The 14,498-nt window shown below is 56.5% G+C and overlaps 1 protein-coding gene across 1 annotated transcript in view; it reads right to left on the bottom strand.

Annotated features, from left to right (window-relative positions):
• Positions 1-13,759, bottom strand: part of CCDC27 (coiled-coil domain containing 27) — a 14,636-nt gene extending 877 nt beyond the window's left edge. Inside the window, exons 1-11 of the mRNA XM_024760245.1 lie at positions 13,574-13,759; positions 12,907-13,039; positions 11,788-11,898; positions 11,061-11,218; positions 8,062-8,241; positions 7,227-7,322; positions 6,614-6,947; positions 6,267-6,397; positions 3,766-3,843; positions 3,310-3,522; positions 992-1,096 (exon numbers count right to left, since the gene is read on the bottom strand). Of these exons, the coding sequence (XP_024616013.1) occupies positions 992-1,096; positions 3,310-3,522; positions 3,766-3,843; positions 6,267-6,397; positions 6,614-6,947; positions 7,227-7,322; positions 8,062-8,241; positions 11,061-11,218; positions 11,788-11,898; positions 12,907-13,039; positions 13,574-13,759 (1,725 nt within the window). The remainder of the gene's footprint in view (positions 1-991; positions 1,097-3,309; positions 3,523-3,765; positions 3,844-6,266; positions 6,398-6,613; positions 6,948-7,226; positions 7,323-8,061; positions 8,242-11,060; positions 11,219-11,787; positions 11,899-12,906; positions 13,040-13,573) is intronic.
• Positions 13,760-14,498: the final 739 nt, after the last annotated feature.

A 14,498-nucleotide genomic window follows, 5' to 3' on the forward strand; every position in this document is an offset into this window, starting at 1 on the left:
CATCCCCCATCCCTCCCATCTTCTCTCTCCTTCCCCCCTCTCTCCTTCCTCCCTCTTCCCCTCCCACAAACAACAGTAACCAGGCCCCAGGCCCCAAACAACAGAGACCTCTCCCCAGGTCCCCATGCAGAGGTCCCCTCTGCCCTGAGGACTGTGGCCACCCTACAAGAGCACCATTAACTCCCCGCCCCACCTCACAGAGGAAAGGAACCAAGCCCCAGGGAAATGTGGGCCGGTGGCAGGTCATGGGTAGCTGCTGGGGTCTAGGGCTGTGCTGTCGAAGGAGGCTTGGGGCCCCGCACGGAGCACCTGTCTTTCAGGTGCTTTCCTCCCAGAGCTGTGGGCCCCGTGGTGCCTGGAAGGCAGGCACGCTGTCCCGGGTACAGAGGGAAGGTCTACGGCTCAGCGAAGTCAAGTGACCGGCCCACAGCTTTGAAGCTAAGGTCCAGAAGGTGGTGACTCACTCCTGCCGCCCCAAAGCTGCACTGTTTCCCCTTCGCCGCCCTGCCCCTCTGAGGCCTCTGCCTGTCGGTGAGGAGCCGGCATGGACCAAGGCCGCGGAGAGGGTCTGTGCCAGACTCCTGGCTCAGCAGGGATTCCGGCGGAGGCCAGGCGGAGCTGCAAAGTAGCATCCTTGGAGGAGGCTGAGCTGGGCAGAGCCTGGGGATGGGCTCCTGCTGCAGGAACATGCCCAGGACCCAGCAGCTCGGTCCCCTCCCTACTGCACTGGGTGGGTTTGCAGCAGCTGCTGCTGGGCGCTGAATGCTGAGAGAGCAGCTCGGGGACATTGCCACCCGTTCGGGAGACCTAGTGCCCCCTGCCTAAGCAGAGAGAGAGGACTGTTCTGGGGTCACGGTCAAAGGGTGACACCACCAGGACAAGAATGGGGGTCCCTAGCATCCCATCCAGGCCTCTCCCCTCTGCCCCCAGCTGCAGACCCTGGAGCGCTGGCGTGGAGACGTGGCCCCGGGGACAAGGAGGCTGGATATACCTGCAAGGCTTCCAGGATGTCATTGTCAGAGATCTCGGTGGCCAAGGACTTGAATTCTATGGTGTCGAAGGTGGCCTGGACGATCTTGTTTCTTAGTCTTTCGAGCTGTGAGCACAGGGAAAATGACCAAGCTCACCTTTGGCGGAGGAGGCAGCACCCTCCACACCTGCCACCTCGCTGAGGTTCTAGGGAAGGTAGACCTGGCCTCATTTTTCCTGGCTTTAGGAAATGGAATCAGGGTGGGAGAGGTCAGCGTGGTCGCCTTAGAGCTAGAAGGTGCCAGATCACCACCTGGACCCAGGAAGCTTAACACCAAAGTGCAAAGACTTTCTACCACACCAAGCTTTTGTTGTTTGTTTGTTTTTAATTGCAAAAGCAAAACCTGCATGTGGTCAAAACAAAACAAAAGCTCCGGGGCTTCCCTGGTGGCGCAGTGGTTGACAGTCCACCTGCCGATGCAGGGGACGCGGGTTCGTGCCCCAGTCCGGGAAGATCCCACATGCCGCGGAGCGGCTGGGCCCGTGAGCCATGGCCGCTGAGCCTGCGCGTCCGGAGCCTGTGCTCCGCAACGGGAGAGGCCACAACAGTGAGAGGCCCGCGTACTGCAAAAAAACAAAACAAACCAACAAAAATCTCCAAATGACCCCCAGACCTTCCCCCGCTTTCCTGAAGGAGCTTCAGCCACAGTCTCCTGCTGACCCCCAGGACACTGTCAGTGGCGCAGAAAACGTCCTGCAGACTCCGTTAGCCCCCCTTTGGTCATTGTACGCCCTCCCTTCCTCCATGCTGTGGGCGTCTGCATTAAACGGTTAACCAGGCGTTAAGCGGAATGGACCACTGAGGCTGTCTAGTCTTTTTCCGCCATCAGCACCCTTGTGGGTGCTCAGGGCCCCAGCCCACCTCCACAAAGGACAGTGAATCATGCCTCCCAGTAAGTTCAGGATAAACTCCTCCGATCTGTACCCCAGAAGCCCTCAGACAGTGTCCCCCAAGTCACGGTGACAAGCTCAGCTCCAGCTTCTCACCCTCAGTGTCCGGGGGCCCTGCCAATGTAGAAATGCTGAGGGAGAGCCACGCTGGAGAGATGTGGCTTTGCCTAATGCCACGCAAGTCGGTCCACTTTGCCTCTGGGACAGGGGTGCCACAAGCCCCTGGACTTTGAGGGGGCAGAGGGCTTCCTTTCCTTCTTTCCAACATGGATTAACGCCAGCTCTGTGCCAGGCACCATGCTAGGTACAGGGGTCATGAGGGAAATGGGGGCTCGCCCTCCGTACCAGAGGTGCCTCCTGCTGGGTAAGGGGTGGTAGTCACCTGGGGCAACCATCCACGGTGCCCCACACCCGGGCCTGTCTCAGGCATCACTCACCGGTCATGGCACTACTTCCTGCTGACCCCAGACTGAGCCTCAGAATCTTTCTCAACACAGCATTCTGGGCTCCACCAAACCCACTAGAAATGGAACCATCTATACATAGTCACCCATCTAGCAATTTAGCTGGGAATGCTGCTGGATGGGAAACACAGTTTTATAAAAGATAACAGGCAAGGGGGAGGGGCTCAGTGATGCTGTCAGCTGGCCAGCAGGAGGCCGGCCCCAACAGGATGGAGAACACGGCTAGGTACAGGTGGCACTCCTGGTGGGTGAGTGGGGAAAATGTTATTTCAAAAGCCTGCACGCTTGGGGCCTTTACCTTTGCTGGTTTTGGATTCTAAATCAAGTCAGATCTCTGACGGATTCCTCCTAAATCCCCTGCCCCACGCGTTTGCTCACATCTAATGGGGATCTCAGAATGGGGACCCTGCACTTCACACCCTAGCACCACGTCCACACAGCTCTGGGACCTCAGATAGACCATCTACCCTCTCTGCTGCAGGTTCCTATCTATCGGGTGAGGACACTCATGAAAGCCACATCCCAGCTTTGTTAACAGGGTTGAATGCCTTAATAACTGCTCCGGACAGCACCTGACCCACAGCAAGTGCTCTCTAAGTTATACATGGATGGCATTATTATTACTGCTTCTCTCCCACCTCAGAGCCCTTCTCCTTCCTGGCTGGCCACCTACACCCCTGGGTCCCTTTCACAGCACAACCCAAGGGGCTCCTCCATAGACAAAGCCCCGACACCCGGCGTCCTCCGGCTCCTACGTCTAAGGCTGCCACGCACATTGCACCCTTGCCCCCTCCTCCACCAGCATTCCTGGACGCAAGGGGTGGGGGGTGAGCCAGAGCACCCGTGCACAGTCCCCGGGGTCGGCGCTGGGCGGCGCTGGGCGAGGGCCCCGGAGCAGGCCCTCAGGAGGGGGAGCCGGGCGTACCCTGGACTGGGCGCTCTCCAGGGCCACGAGGGCCTGCTGTTCCGCCCGCTGGATCATCTCATTCTTGTTCTGCATCTCCTCCTGCAGCTGCTTCCGCCTCTGCAGATGGTCCTGGCTCTGGTTCACCTGGGCCTGCAGCTGGCTGACCTTGGCCTCCAACTCCGAGATGGTTCGTTCCCGCTTGACCAGTTCCTTCTCCAGCTCTGACACTTGCTGGGGGCCGGAGAGACGGCGCAGTAGGCCCACCTGCCCCGCCTCCTTCCCCTGATGATGGCCACCTCTCCCTGAGCTCTTCAAGTCAGCCCGGCCCCGGCCGTGGCAGGGACCCCTGTGGGCGTCTGTGCTTCTGGATTTGCTGAATGGGGTGCTGCCCAGCGGTGAGGGATCTGCCAGCTTCCTCTCCCCCCACCGTCACCATCCGGGCCTGCGGCTGCCCCCTCACCACCCCGCGGGCACCTGTCGGAGGAGAAAGTTGTCCTTCTCAATCTGTCCCATCATCTCCTCGTGTTTCTTGTCTTCCCGGAGGTTGGAGAACTGCAAGGCAGAGGGGGCTTCGCTCAGGGGCTGGGGGTGAAACACCAGACAGCCCCCTCCCTGAACCTCAGTAAGACAAAAGCTCCGTGGTTGGTTTCTGCTGGAAGGGAGGGGAGGATGGGCGGCACCAAACACACTTGGGAAGCTGGCTCCAGAGCCAGCAGTGGGGAGAGCTGTCAGAGTCCCTGGAAATCTCAGAAATTGGTGGTGCTGGGCTGTTCTGGACGTGGAAACCAACACGACGAGGAACATCGTTTCAGAAACCAGGAGCCGCAGACTCGTCCCTGACCAGGAGCTGCCGAGCGCCTGCCCCTTTTCCACCTGGCAGGAGACTTGATGCCGGGGGGCCGCAGGGGGTCTCTGGCCTGGGAGATGCCAGGCTCACTTGGTGGAGACCCCCAGCTCCAGGCGCAGGTTGTGGGGGCTGAATGTGGAGACTGCAGCCTCTGCCCGACTTGGTCCTAAAACACCGGCAGCTGGGCCTTTACTTTCCGGGAAAGGAATTTTCCCAGTTTCCCAGATTCCAGGAGAATCTGGGCAAACCAAGAGGAGAGACCCAACAACATGACCACTGAACTAACTCTCTACTGAAACGCCCAGGACCAGCTCTCTGCCGTGAAGCACAAAATGATCCCTCAGGGGCTCAGAGATTCCAGGCAGCTCTGACCTTGGAGCAAGATTCTTGCAGGAATAACAGAAACCAAAACCAGACTTACAAAAAGAGCTTATAGGAGGCAGAAATGGCACGAGAAGCCAAAACCCATAATTATCACTTACGCTCTCAGCGAGGTCAGAGACATACTGCAACTGAGAAACAAGACGAGAGCGTGCTTCCAAAAAAGCGGGGGAGGAACATTCAGAGAGCAAAAGCAAGATCTTGGGAACTGTAAATGAGCAAAATTAAAGCTCAGGAGGAGGGCTGTTGCCAAAGTTAAGGAAATCTCATAAAAGAAGAACAGAAAGACAAAGCGATGAAAGGTAGGAGGGAACAGACAGGAAGGAAAAAAGAGACCAGAAGGGGAGGTCCACTGGCTGATTGATGGAGATGCCAGAAGGAGGGTTCAGAGGAAACAGAGAGAACGAAATAAAAACTATATAAACAAAGAAAAATTCTAGAACTGAAGGACACAAGTTTCCAGTTGCCCATTGAGCGCCCAGGACAAATGAAAACAGAGCCTTAATAAGTCCCAACTATGGAAGCTTCTGCACATAAGGGACAAAGGCAGGATCTTGCAATTTTCCAGAGAGAAACGAAGCACCACCAAAAACTGAGTTGTAAGAAAGCACAAGTCAGGCTGAGTTTGGGCTTCCCACCAGGAACCCTAGAAGCTCGGACACGTGGAGCAATGCCTTCACACTGCTGAGGGAAAGTGCTTGCCATACCGGAATTCTATTCCAACCAAATTCTATTAATGTGTAGAAGAAGGACATTTGCAGAATGTCCTTACGATGTCCCCCAAATTTTACCTTCACTCATCTTTCTCAAAAAACTACTGAAGGATGTGCTCCAGTGAAAATATGGGAGTAGGTCAAGAAAGAGAAAAGACGTGGACGGCAGCGGCTTTAAAATGTGGTTTATGGCTCTTAATACTGTTTCACAAAACGTGTGTTTCGGTCACGTGCGTTTGCACCTGATAACCGTCTCAATGATGTAAATGCAGCGTCCACTCACTGACGCTGTGATGGAATAGTACAGGGACAGGGAGGAGTTCCCGGGCTGGGGAGGCAAGCGAGGAAAGAGGGAAGCGTTAGATGATGCCAAGATGGAGAAACATCTAGAATGGGCATTGTAAGCATGCAATCTCGAGATACGAAGAGCCAGCCTTCAAGAATCAGCTAGAAGAGTTGAAAGCAGTTGTCCTGGGGGATGGGCAAATGAGAACGAGAAGGGTCAGACTCCTGTTTCGCACAATCAGCCCGTGGAACTCTTGTTCCTTAAGCTGTGCAGCTTTGTGCACGAAAAACTCGGATAAAAATAAAAGCTAAAAATGCTTCAGGGAATTCCCTGGTGGTCCAGTGGCTAGGACTCCACGCATGCTTTCATTGCCAAGGGCCCGGGTTCAATCCCTGTCGGGGAACTAAGATCCTGCAAGTCATTCAGCGGGCCAAAATATAAAATTAAATTAAAAAATACAAATGCTTCAGTGCATTGGTGATATCCCTAAGGTCCATGGGGGTCTCAGCCCTGGGACCCAGGGGCCAGGAGATGCTTGAGAAATGGCCAGGAACCCAGTAGCCCAGGAGACAGAGATGACAGCTGGGAACAGAGGGCAGCACAGAGCACGGCGGGGCAGGGTGTGAACCCCAGCTCTGCCACTATCAGCTCCCTAGTCAAGCGCCTCCATCAGGGGGATGGGACAGATGGCACCGGTCCCAGAGCCCCAGAGGGAGGACACCTGTGACGTGACGGAGGACACCGCCACCTTGTCGGACATGGCTTGCAGCTGCTGCTTCCGCTCTCGCAGCTCCTTCTGCAAGGCCTCGTTCTCCGTTTTGAAGCTCTGCAGCTGGGACTCTTGGATTTCCACTTGTCGTTGTAAAGACATGATGGCTCCTGGGTGAGGCGACAGTGAGAGGGGAGGAGAGGGTGCTGGTCACCGCATCATCCCGGGGGCTCCAGGCTGAGACTGCAGGCTGAGGGCTGCTGGCTCCCACCCCGGGACTCCAGTGCCGCCGCCACATGGTCCCGGCTGAGAGGGACACGGGGCAAAGCCGGCAGAGCTGGGCATGCTCGCTGCGGGCCCCGCCTCACCATCCTCCAACTTCCCACCTGTTGCCAGGGAGTGTCTTGTCCTCGTGATCTCGAGCTGGAACTGGAACTCCCGGACCAGCTCTTCATGCCCCTCCAGCTGGGCTCTCAGCTCCCCCGTGAAGGTGTGGGCCATGGAGGCAGCCCTCTTCCCGCCCGCGGCCTCCCCCTCCATGGCGCCCTCTGCGGCCACCACCGTCGCCGCCTTCTCCTGCAGAATCCCCTTCCTGCTGGCACTGGCCCTCGCCCCCTCGTCCGCCGCCGGGTCGGCCTCCCGTTCCAGGCCTTCTTCCTCCTCGTAGCTGCCTCCTTCCAGGTCCTTGCCTCTGTCGGTCATGGCGTGCTCTCCCTGCTTCTGGGGGAGGGACGGGCATGCTGGGCAGGACTGCGGGACCCCCGTGGAAAGGGGCTCGGCCATTCACGGGGGCAGAGGGTGCACTGCGAAGGGGGCCCCCAGGGGGCGGGGCCGGGGCTACATCTCCAGGAGCTGCCCCATCACCCCTCCCCTGCTCCCCTCCAGTGTGGCCGAGGGTTTTGCCTGGGTGGGGACCACCGGGTGCGGACAGCAGGTGGGAGCCTGTGGCCTGGGCATCGCGTGGGCAGCCTGGGAGAGGAGGCCCCGGCCAGCCCGCACCTGCTGCCTGTGCTCCGGCTCCTCCTTGCCTCCGAAGAAGGTCCTAAGTGTGTTCAGTCTCCCCTGCAGCTTCAGCGCTGACTCCGCCGGCCACTCCTGCAAGAGGCCCGTGGGAGCCTCAGGGTTTCAATCTGCGCCTTCAGCTCCCCCAGGGGCCGCGCCGCCGAGACCTGTCTTCCTGGAAGGCGGACCCACCGTCCTCCTGCCAGGGGTGCGCTGTCGGTGGGCAGGGGGCCACAGTGTGCAGATGGCAGCCCTGGGGGGCCGTATTGTTTCTGGCTCCGCGCCCCCCCCCCCAGGAGCAGCCCTGGCAAGTGGCCTGGCAGTAACAAGCACGCTCGTCTGGAGGAGTTTGGCAGGGCCCGACCTCAGACGTGCCCGCAGGTCACCGCCCTGCACTGCCGCTCACGCCTGTCTGACAGCCCCCAGGAGGCCGGGGAATGGGGGTCACAGGACGATGCTTCCAGGCCTCTCCAGACTCCTGCTGTCCCCGCCCACCAGTCCCCCACCATTGGTGCCTGGGTAGCTTTTCTGGCGGCGGCCAGAGGGTCCGGTGATGGTCGGAAGCCTCCAGTCCCCACTTCACGCGAGGACCCAGCATAAACACTGGCTGTATCCCCAGACGTGAAAGAAGTCAGCTCTCAGACTCGGGGACTGCTCCCCTGGGCCACACAGAGCCCTACCCCGACCTGCCTCCTCCAGGGCGCCCCCCAGACCTGGGGGAAGGGTGGGGGCCCACCCCGACGTTACAGGCAAGGACACGGAACCCCCACAGCTAGGACAGATCAGGCTAATCCAAGCCACCGCCGCCCGCGGAGCGCCTGCCTCTGCTCACCGTCATGACCTCGCTCAGCGAGGCCTCCTGGCTTTTGCTCTTCAGGAGGCATTTCAGCTGCTTTCTCAAGGCCTCCCTCTCCTCCTGGAGAGCCAGGATCTCCGCGTCTTTCTTCTGAACCTGCACCTCCAGCTCGGAGAGGCGCTGGACTTCCTTCCCCAGTGCAAACAGGCACCGGTCCTGGGCAGAAACAGGGCAGCCCCAGGCGCGGTCAAGCCACTCAGACCCGCCTCCAGCACCGCCAGCCCCCAGCAGAGCAGCAGCTCCGGGCCCAGGAAGAGCAGGCCTGCTGCCCTGCACCCCCGACTCCCCATCCCCAGCCACCTCCTGCTTAAGGGCCACCCTTGCCCGGGGATCTCCAGGCCTGGCTCCCGCTCAGCCCCCAGGTGTGACCGAGGACACCTAACCAGCACCCCCTCCGAGGACCACCTCCAAGGGGCTTGTCAGGGCTGGGCTCACTGCCCCTCAACCATCCACTCTCAAATCCTCCATGCCCTCAATTATTCAAAACTGAAGACAAAATAAAGGTGTTTTTGGACAAACAGTAACTGGAAGAATTCATTGCCAGCAGAGCTGAACAACTGAGAGAAATACTAAAGGGGATTCTCCAGGCAAGAGGGAAGGGGTCAGGGACAGAATTCTAGAAGGAAAAGATAACTAGAAGTTAAGTGATAGGCTTCCACGGAGTCCACGAGTCCAAGAAGAAGTCACAAAGGAAGTTGGAAGATATTTTAAACTGAATGATAGCAAACATTTGGACACGTCAAGACGGGCGAATAGAAAGCTGTGATTAAGGACAGATTTATAGCCTTCGAATGCATGGATTAGGGGAAACAATGGAAAATCAAAGATCTAAGTATCCATCTCAAGAATTCAGAAAAAGAACTGGAAATTTAGCCTAAAGAACATAGCAGGAAGAGAATTTTTGTTTTTCCCTGTATGCGGGCCTCTCTTTGATGCGGCCTCTCCCGCTGCGGCGCACAGGCTCCGGACGCCCAGGCTCAGCGGCCATGGCTCACGGGCCCAGCCGCCCTGCGGCACGTGGGATCTTCCCAGACCGGGGCACGAACCCACGTCCCCTTCATCGGCAGGCGGACTCCCAACCACTGTGCCACCAGGGAAGCCCAGGAAGAGAATTTTTAAAACTCAGGACAAGAATGGATGATATAGGGAGATGGGGTACGGGGGGGAGAGGAGGACAGGGCAAATCGGCAACATTTTAACATTCGGGGAATCTGGAGGGTATATGGGAATTATTTATAGTATTATGCTAAAATAGTCATGGAGAAATCCCATTTCTTCACCCAGGCCATGGTGATTTAAACACCATGTGTCCAAACCAGACATGGTTCCCGGGAAGGGGATGCTCCTTTCCTCTGGGGCTGCTAACTTTGCAACAGCACAACCTTGCTTCTGCAGGTGGTGCTACCTACCACAGGGCAGACGAACACAGAGGTGAGGGAACGAGGACCCTGAGGACATGTTGTGAACCCCTGGTGGCAGCCCAGCCTGCAGCCCTTCCGCTGGAATTCCTTTTCCTAGCAGCACTGCAAAGAGCATCCTTTTACGTATACCTGTGAGACGCTATCTGATTATATCCTCAGGCTATTTTCCAAAAGTGGAATTGCTTGTTCCAATGGTATGGATACTTTTTAAATTCTGAACTCTAAAGAAAACAAATTGTGAAATCTATCATAAAATTAGAGGTACAGTTTCGGAAATAAAGCTAAAATGAATACTCATGCACCCACACTATCAGGGCTCGTGAGTCCCCATTGTGTGCCCACCAACTACCCAGCATTTTGTGTGACATTTCCATAATTGTCACTAGAGTTTCACGAGTTTAAAACAAAAACGTTAAAAAAAAAAAAACCCATGAAGCTGATTCTAAGAGAAGATTTTTTTTTTCTTTTCTTTTGCGGTACGCGGGCCTCTCACTGCTGTGGCTTCTCCCGTTGCGGAGCAACAGGCTCCGGACGCCCAGGCTCAGCGGCCATGGCTCACGGGCCCAGCTGCTCCGCGGCATGTGGGATCTTCCCGGACCGGGGCACGAACCCGTGTCCGCTGCATCGGCAGGCAGACTCCCAACCACTGCGCCACCAGGGAATCCCCTAAAAGAAGACTTTTAACATTGATAAGACTGGTGGAGAGAAAAAGAGAGAAGGCACAAGTTAACGATGTCAGGAACAAAAATAACAGGCAATGTTCTGCGGAATCTTCTCCAGACTTGGGAGGAATAATGCCAAGAGACTCGTGCACAGAGTTAGGCTCACAGATTTGAAAATTTACATGAAATGGGCACATTCCTAGAAAAACATCGCTTACCAAAACTGAAACGAGAGAAAAGGAAGTTGGAATATCTTAAAAGGAATTGAATTTGTTATTTTAAAAACCAACCCTGTAAGAAATTGCCAGGTACAGACGGCTTCAACGATGAATTCTTCAGAATTTAACAAAGGAGTAACACCAACCGTAGGCAAACTCTTCCAGAAAACAGAAAAAGAGCGAAAACTTTCCAACTTTTGTTGTTGTTATGAGGCCAGAAAACTCTGACACCAAAAGCAAGCAGGGAATGACAAGGCGGGTAAATTATGGGCCAGTCCCTCTCATAAACATGTATGAAAAAATGATACCACGATGAGTCAACCCGTAGGGAGATCATTGCCCATCAAGCTGGTTATTACTATTTTAAAGAATATATGGATGTTGAAGGTCTTGACTCATGGGGGGAGCTGTGTAAGAGTGGGTGACGTACAGGCCAGCCTGAACTGCCCCCCCACAGGGATGAAGATGGGCAGGACCTAGGCTGGTCAAACATCTGATTCGTAGAAGCCATGGGAGGGCGTCTGGATGTCAGTTCAGGCCATGTTTGGGACCTGCTTACACAGCCAAACAGATACTAGAACAAGAGCCCCCAGGGTCGGGCATCCTCTCGGGCAGGAGGTGGAGCCGGGGCGCCAGGACCAGGATCCGTGCCCAGGCTCCGCGCTCGGCCGTACCTTCTCGTGGATGACGGAGATGTACCAAGGTACCCACTTCCTTGGGTAGCTCTGCCCTAGGACCGGGTTGCTGGGGGCCGGGCTCAACACCTGGGCTTCACTCTTCTTCCGAAGGTAATTGAACTCGCAGACACTCTTGCTAAAGGGAAGCTGGCAGCCTGTCAAGAGGCGGGGCGGGGCGGGAGGGGTCGGTCAGACTCTCTCCCAGCTGAGTTGCCCCGGATCTTCCATAACATCCCCCTTTCAAGATTCCCCCTGAAACCTTTCCCTGCCCAGCTGGGCTCCTCTACATCCTTGTCCGTCCCCTACACCCAGCCCAGTGTGTATGAGAGGCATCAAAGCACCCTTCAAGATTCCCAGAGCCTGGGGGTCAGGACAAGAGGGGACATCCTGACTCTGCCCTGTGCACAGGGGACACTTTTGAGGAGCTTCCTTGAATTCAGGCAAAGGAGGCGTCTGGGGGTGGATTTCACCTCTGGATAAACAAAAGTGTTTGTCTGTAGGAACAGTGCATGTGGGTCCCTCTAATCAAGGAGGGATGCATCCCAGGAGCCTGTGTAAGGTACATAGGGCCAGGCAGGCGGTCCTAGGAAGGGAGTTCCATGGGGCATGATCGGGTGGCTCTGCGGGGAGCAGGGGTCCCTGCAGGTGAAGGCAGAGGACCTCAGAGCTGGGGTCCGAGGAGAGAACCCCATGGGTCACACGTGCCCAGCAGGCCCGTCCTCACCGTCCACCTTCATGTCCAAGCCCTCCTGACCAGAGAGCAGGTCCTCAGTCACCTTCCAGGTCTCAGAGCTGATGCACCTGTCCTCGGGGAGATCGAGAGTCGTGGCTGAACCTGCAGGATGGTAAACGTGCCAACAGATGACGGCTAAGGCCGAGTCTTCCCAAGACCTCCAGGACAGAGACTAGTATTTCCTTTCCTTTTACATGCTGGGTAGGGGTCAAGGTGGCTTTCTCAGCGGATGCATAGGATTGGACTACGCCACTGAGTCGAAACGTAGTTCTGTCCCCCTACCGGCCACTGGTGTGTCCACCTGGAACTGATCAGGTACAACCTAATCTCTGCAATCTGGTGCATTCCCTTCCCTGGAGGGCAGCCCCGTTCTCTCCTGTAAAAGTGGCTCCTCCTCTAAGTCCTGGAGTGCTGGCTGCTCTCTGAGGCCCCGGCACTGAGAAAGGGAAGCTTAGAGCCTGGACGGGTGGGCGGGGCCCTACTTTTGCCTGACTGCCGCCTGAGATCCACAGACAGGACCCCAGTTGCTGGCTGCAGGCACTCGGCCTCGACGTCAACACCACTAAGGAAAATGCCGTGTGTGGGGAAATGGGAGTAGCCTAGGTCCTGGAGCTGGAGGTCTGGGATGACACCTGGCCTGACCGATGCCACTCGGGTGACGGCTGGGACCTTAGCTGCCCTCTCGGAGCCTCTTATCCATATCAGAGCAACGTAGGCTTAGACGAGAGTCTTGCTAAGGCTCCTTTCAGGGCTTGGTCCCTAATGAGCTGCCTTTGGCCCTGTGGACCTCTTTCCTGAAGCTTCCAGAACCTTCAGCCTTCTCCTCCCCTGTCCCAGCTCTATTGAATCTTGGTGAGTGAGGCCACAGAAAAAGCAAGAGGGCTGGGAGACCAGAAATACAGGCCTTTCCTTCCCTCCCTCCCCCCTCCCACTCTGGCCTCAGCTGAGAGCCAATTTCAGAAGCAGCAGCTGTGGCCACTGCACACGTCCCCTCTGGCCACCCCCGCAGGCTGCTGTGTGCCAGGACCCGGGTCCCGGACTCCGATGGCTGGGTTGAGTGGTTGGGTGGAGGGGGGGCTGCCCACGTGGGGCCCCGCTGGGCACGCTCACCATAGTGGGTCATGGACGTGGACCTGGTGCTGAACTGGGGACAGCCCGGACGTGTGAGAAACTTGTGCCAAAGCTCCTCCATTTCAGACAGGAAGCCGCTGTCCTGGGGGCTGGTGTCCTTGTTGAAATCTCTCTGAGGAGCAGGAAGATGAGACCAGCAGGAGAAGAGGGACCCGGGAAGCCCCTCTCCATCTTCTGGCGGAGCACCAGGGCCTGCCGTGTGTGCCGACCACAGTGGGATGTCCCCACCCGGAAAACTGGCTGCTTGATGAGGGCCGTGGGGACCTTGCTTTAGAAGTTGTGGTCGGCTGAGCCCAGAGTCAAGTCCACTTCGGAGGGCCCTGGGGAGTGTGGTGGCTCTCCAGTCTCCCCCAGCGCGTGGTACCTGCCTGAACCTTCCCGCCCGCGCTTTCTCTTCCTTATTTTCTCTCCTCCCCATTCCCTCCTTCTCAAGACTTCCCTAAGGAAGGCTCAGAGCAGACACTGCATCTTCTCTCCCAGTCTCCATCCACTCCCAGAATCCACCCCTTGTAATCCATCAGCCAAGCTGATTTGGGATGCTCTTGTTAGCCCCCCACCCTCAAGGCCTTTCTTCCAGTGGGAGAAGCAGGTCATCTACTGATGACCTGCGTGTGGCCGGGCCATCCTTTCTCCCGAGGCTCCGTACCATCTTCCTGTAGTAGCGGTTGATGGCCTGAGCTGACTTGCTGAGGGAGCGCTCTTTTTGGCGAAGTTTCCATGCTGGGGTCTGTTCGTTCCGGCTGGCCACTTGCCGTAGGACGATCAGGCCCTCCTCTACCCAGTTGGGCACCGGACTTTTCTTCTTGGGCGTGCTGGCTCTGATCGGTAACATCGGGAACGTGGAGCAGAGGGCCAAGTGTGGCCACCTGAATGATGACTTGGACCTATCCTCCGGGTCTGGAGCAGGGTGTCGAGGGGAACACAGCCCCAGTCATGGATGTTCAGGTCCAAGCACAGGCCGGGAGAAGACCAGCTTCCCAAGCTCCAAATCCTAAGGGGTCCTGGGAGCAGTCTATGACATCACAGATGTCTCCATAGAAACCTAGAAACAGCGCCTGTCATCTGTCTTAATTTTAGGCTGGGAAGGGGAGCCAGAAGCTTCTTCGCTGTACACACAGAATGTTACAAGCGCAGGAGAAGTGCCCCGAGGCATTAGCAGCCCATTCTTCTGTTTTCTTTTTTCCCCATCATTAGTATTTCACCTTATTTAACAATCTGACACTGCGTCAGTGGCTCTGATGTGAAAATTTAACCTTTTCAATTAAAGTCCACACTTTAGACATATTTCTCAACACCTGAATGCTGTATGTACTTCTTTTTTAAAAATGGAATTGGGCTAGAGGAGAGAGACTTACTGTGATTCTGCTAAATTCCCACCATCCGATTCTTGGGCACACAGGCCTCAGGCTTGCAAAGGACACAAAGAAATGGCGTCGATGTTTCTCTGCATCCAGGCTGCTGCTTGAAAAATTTTCTTTTTGGCCGCTTCGTGTTTCTCAAACTGCAGTTTGATGTCGAAAACATTCTCTTCAGTGAAAGCAGCCAGACACAGAAGGCCACATAGTGTGTGA

Source organism: Neophocaena asiaeorientalis, unplaced genomic scaffold (assembly GCF_003031525.2).
Source record: "Neophocaena asiaeorientalis asiaeorientalis breed wild unplaced genomic scaffold, Neophocaena_asiaeorientalis_V1.1 scaffold489, whole genome shotgun sequence".
Classification (NCBI taxonomy): domain Eukaryota; kingdom Metazoa; phylum Chordata; class Mammalia; order Artiodactyla; family Phocoenidae; genus Neophocaena; species Neophocaena asiaeorientalis.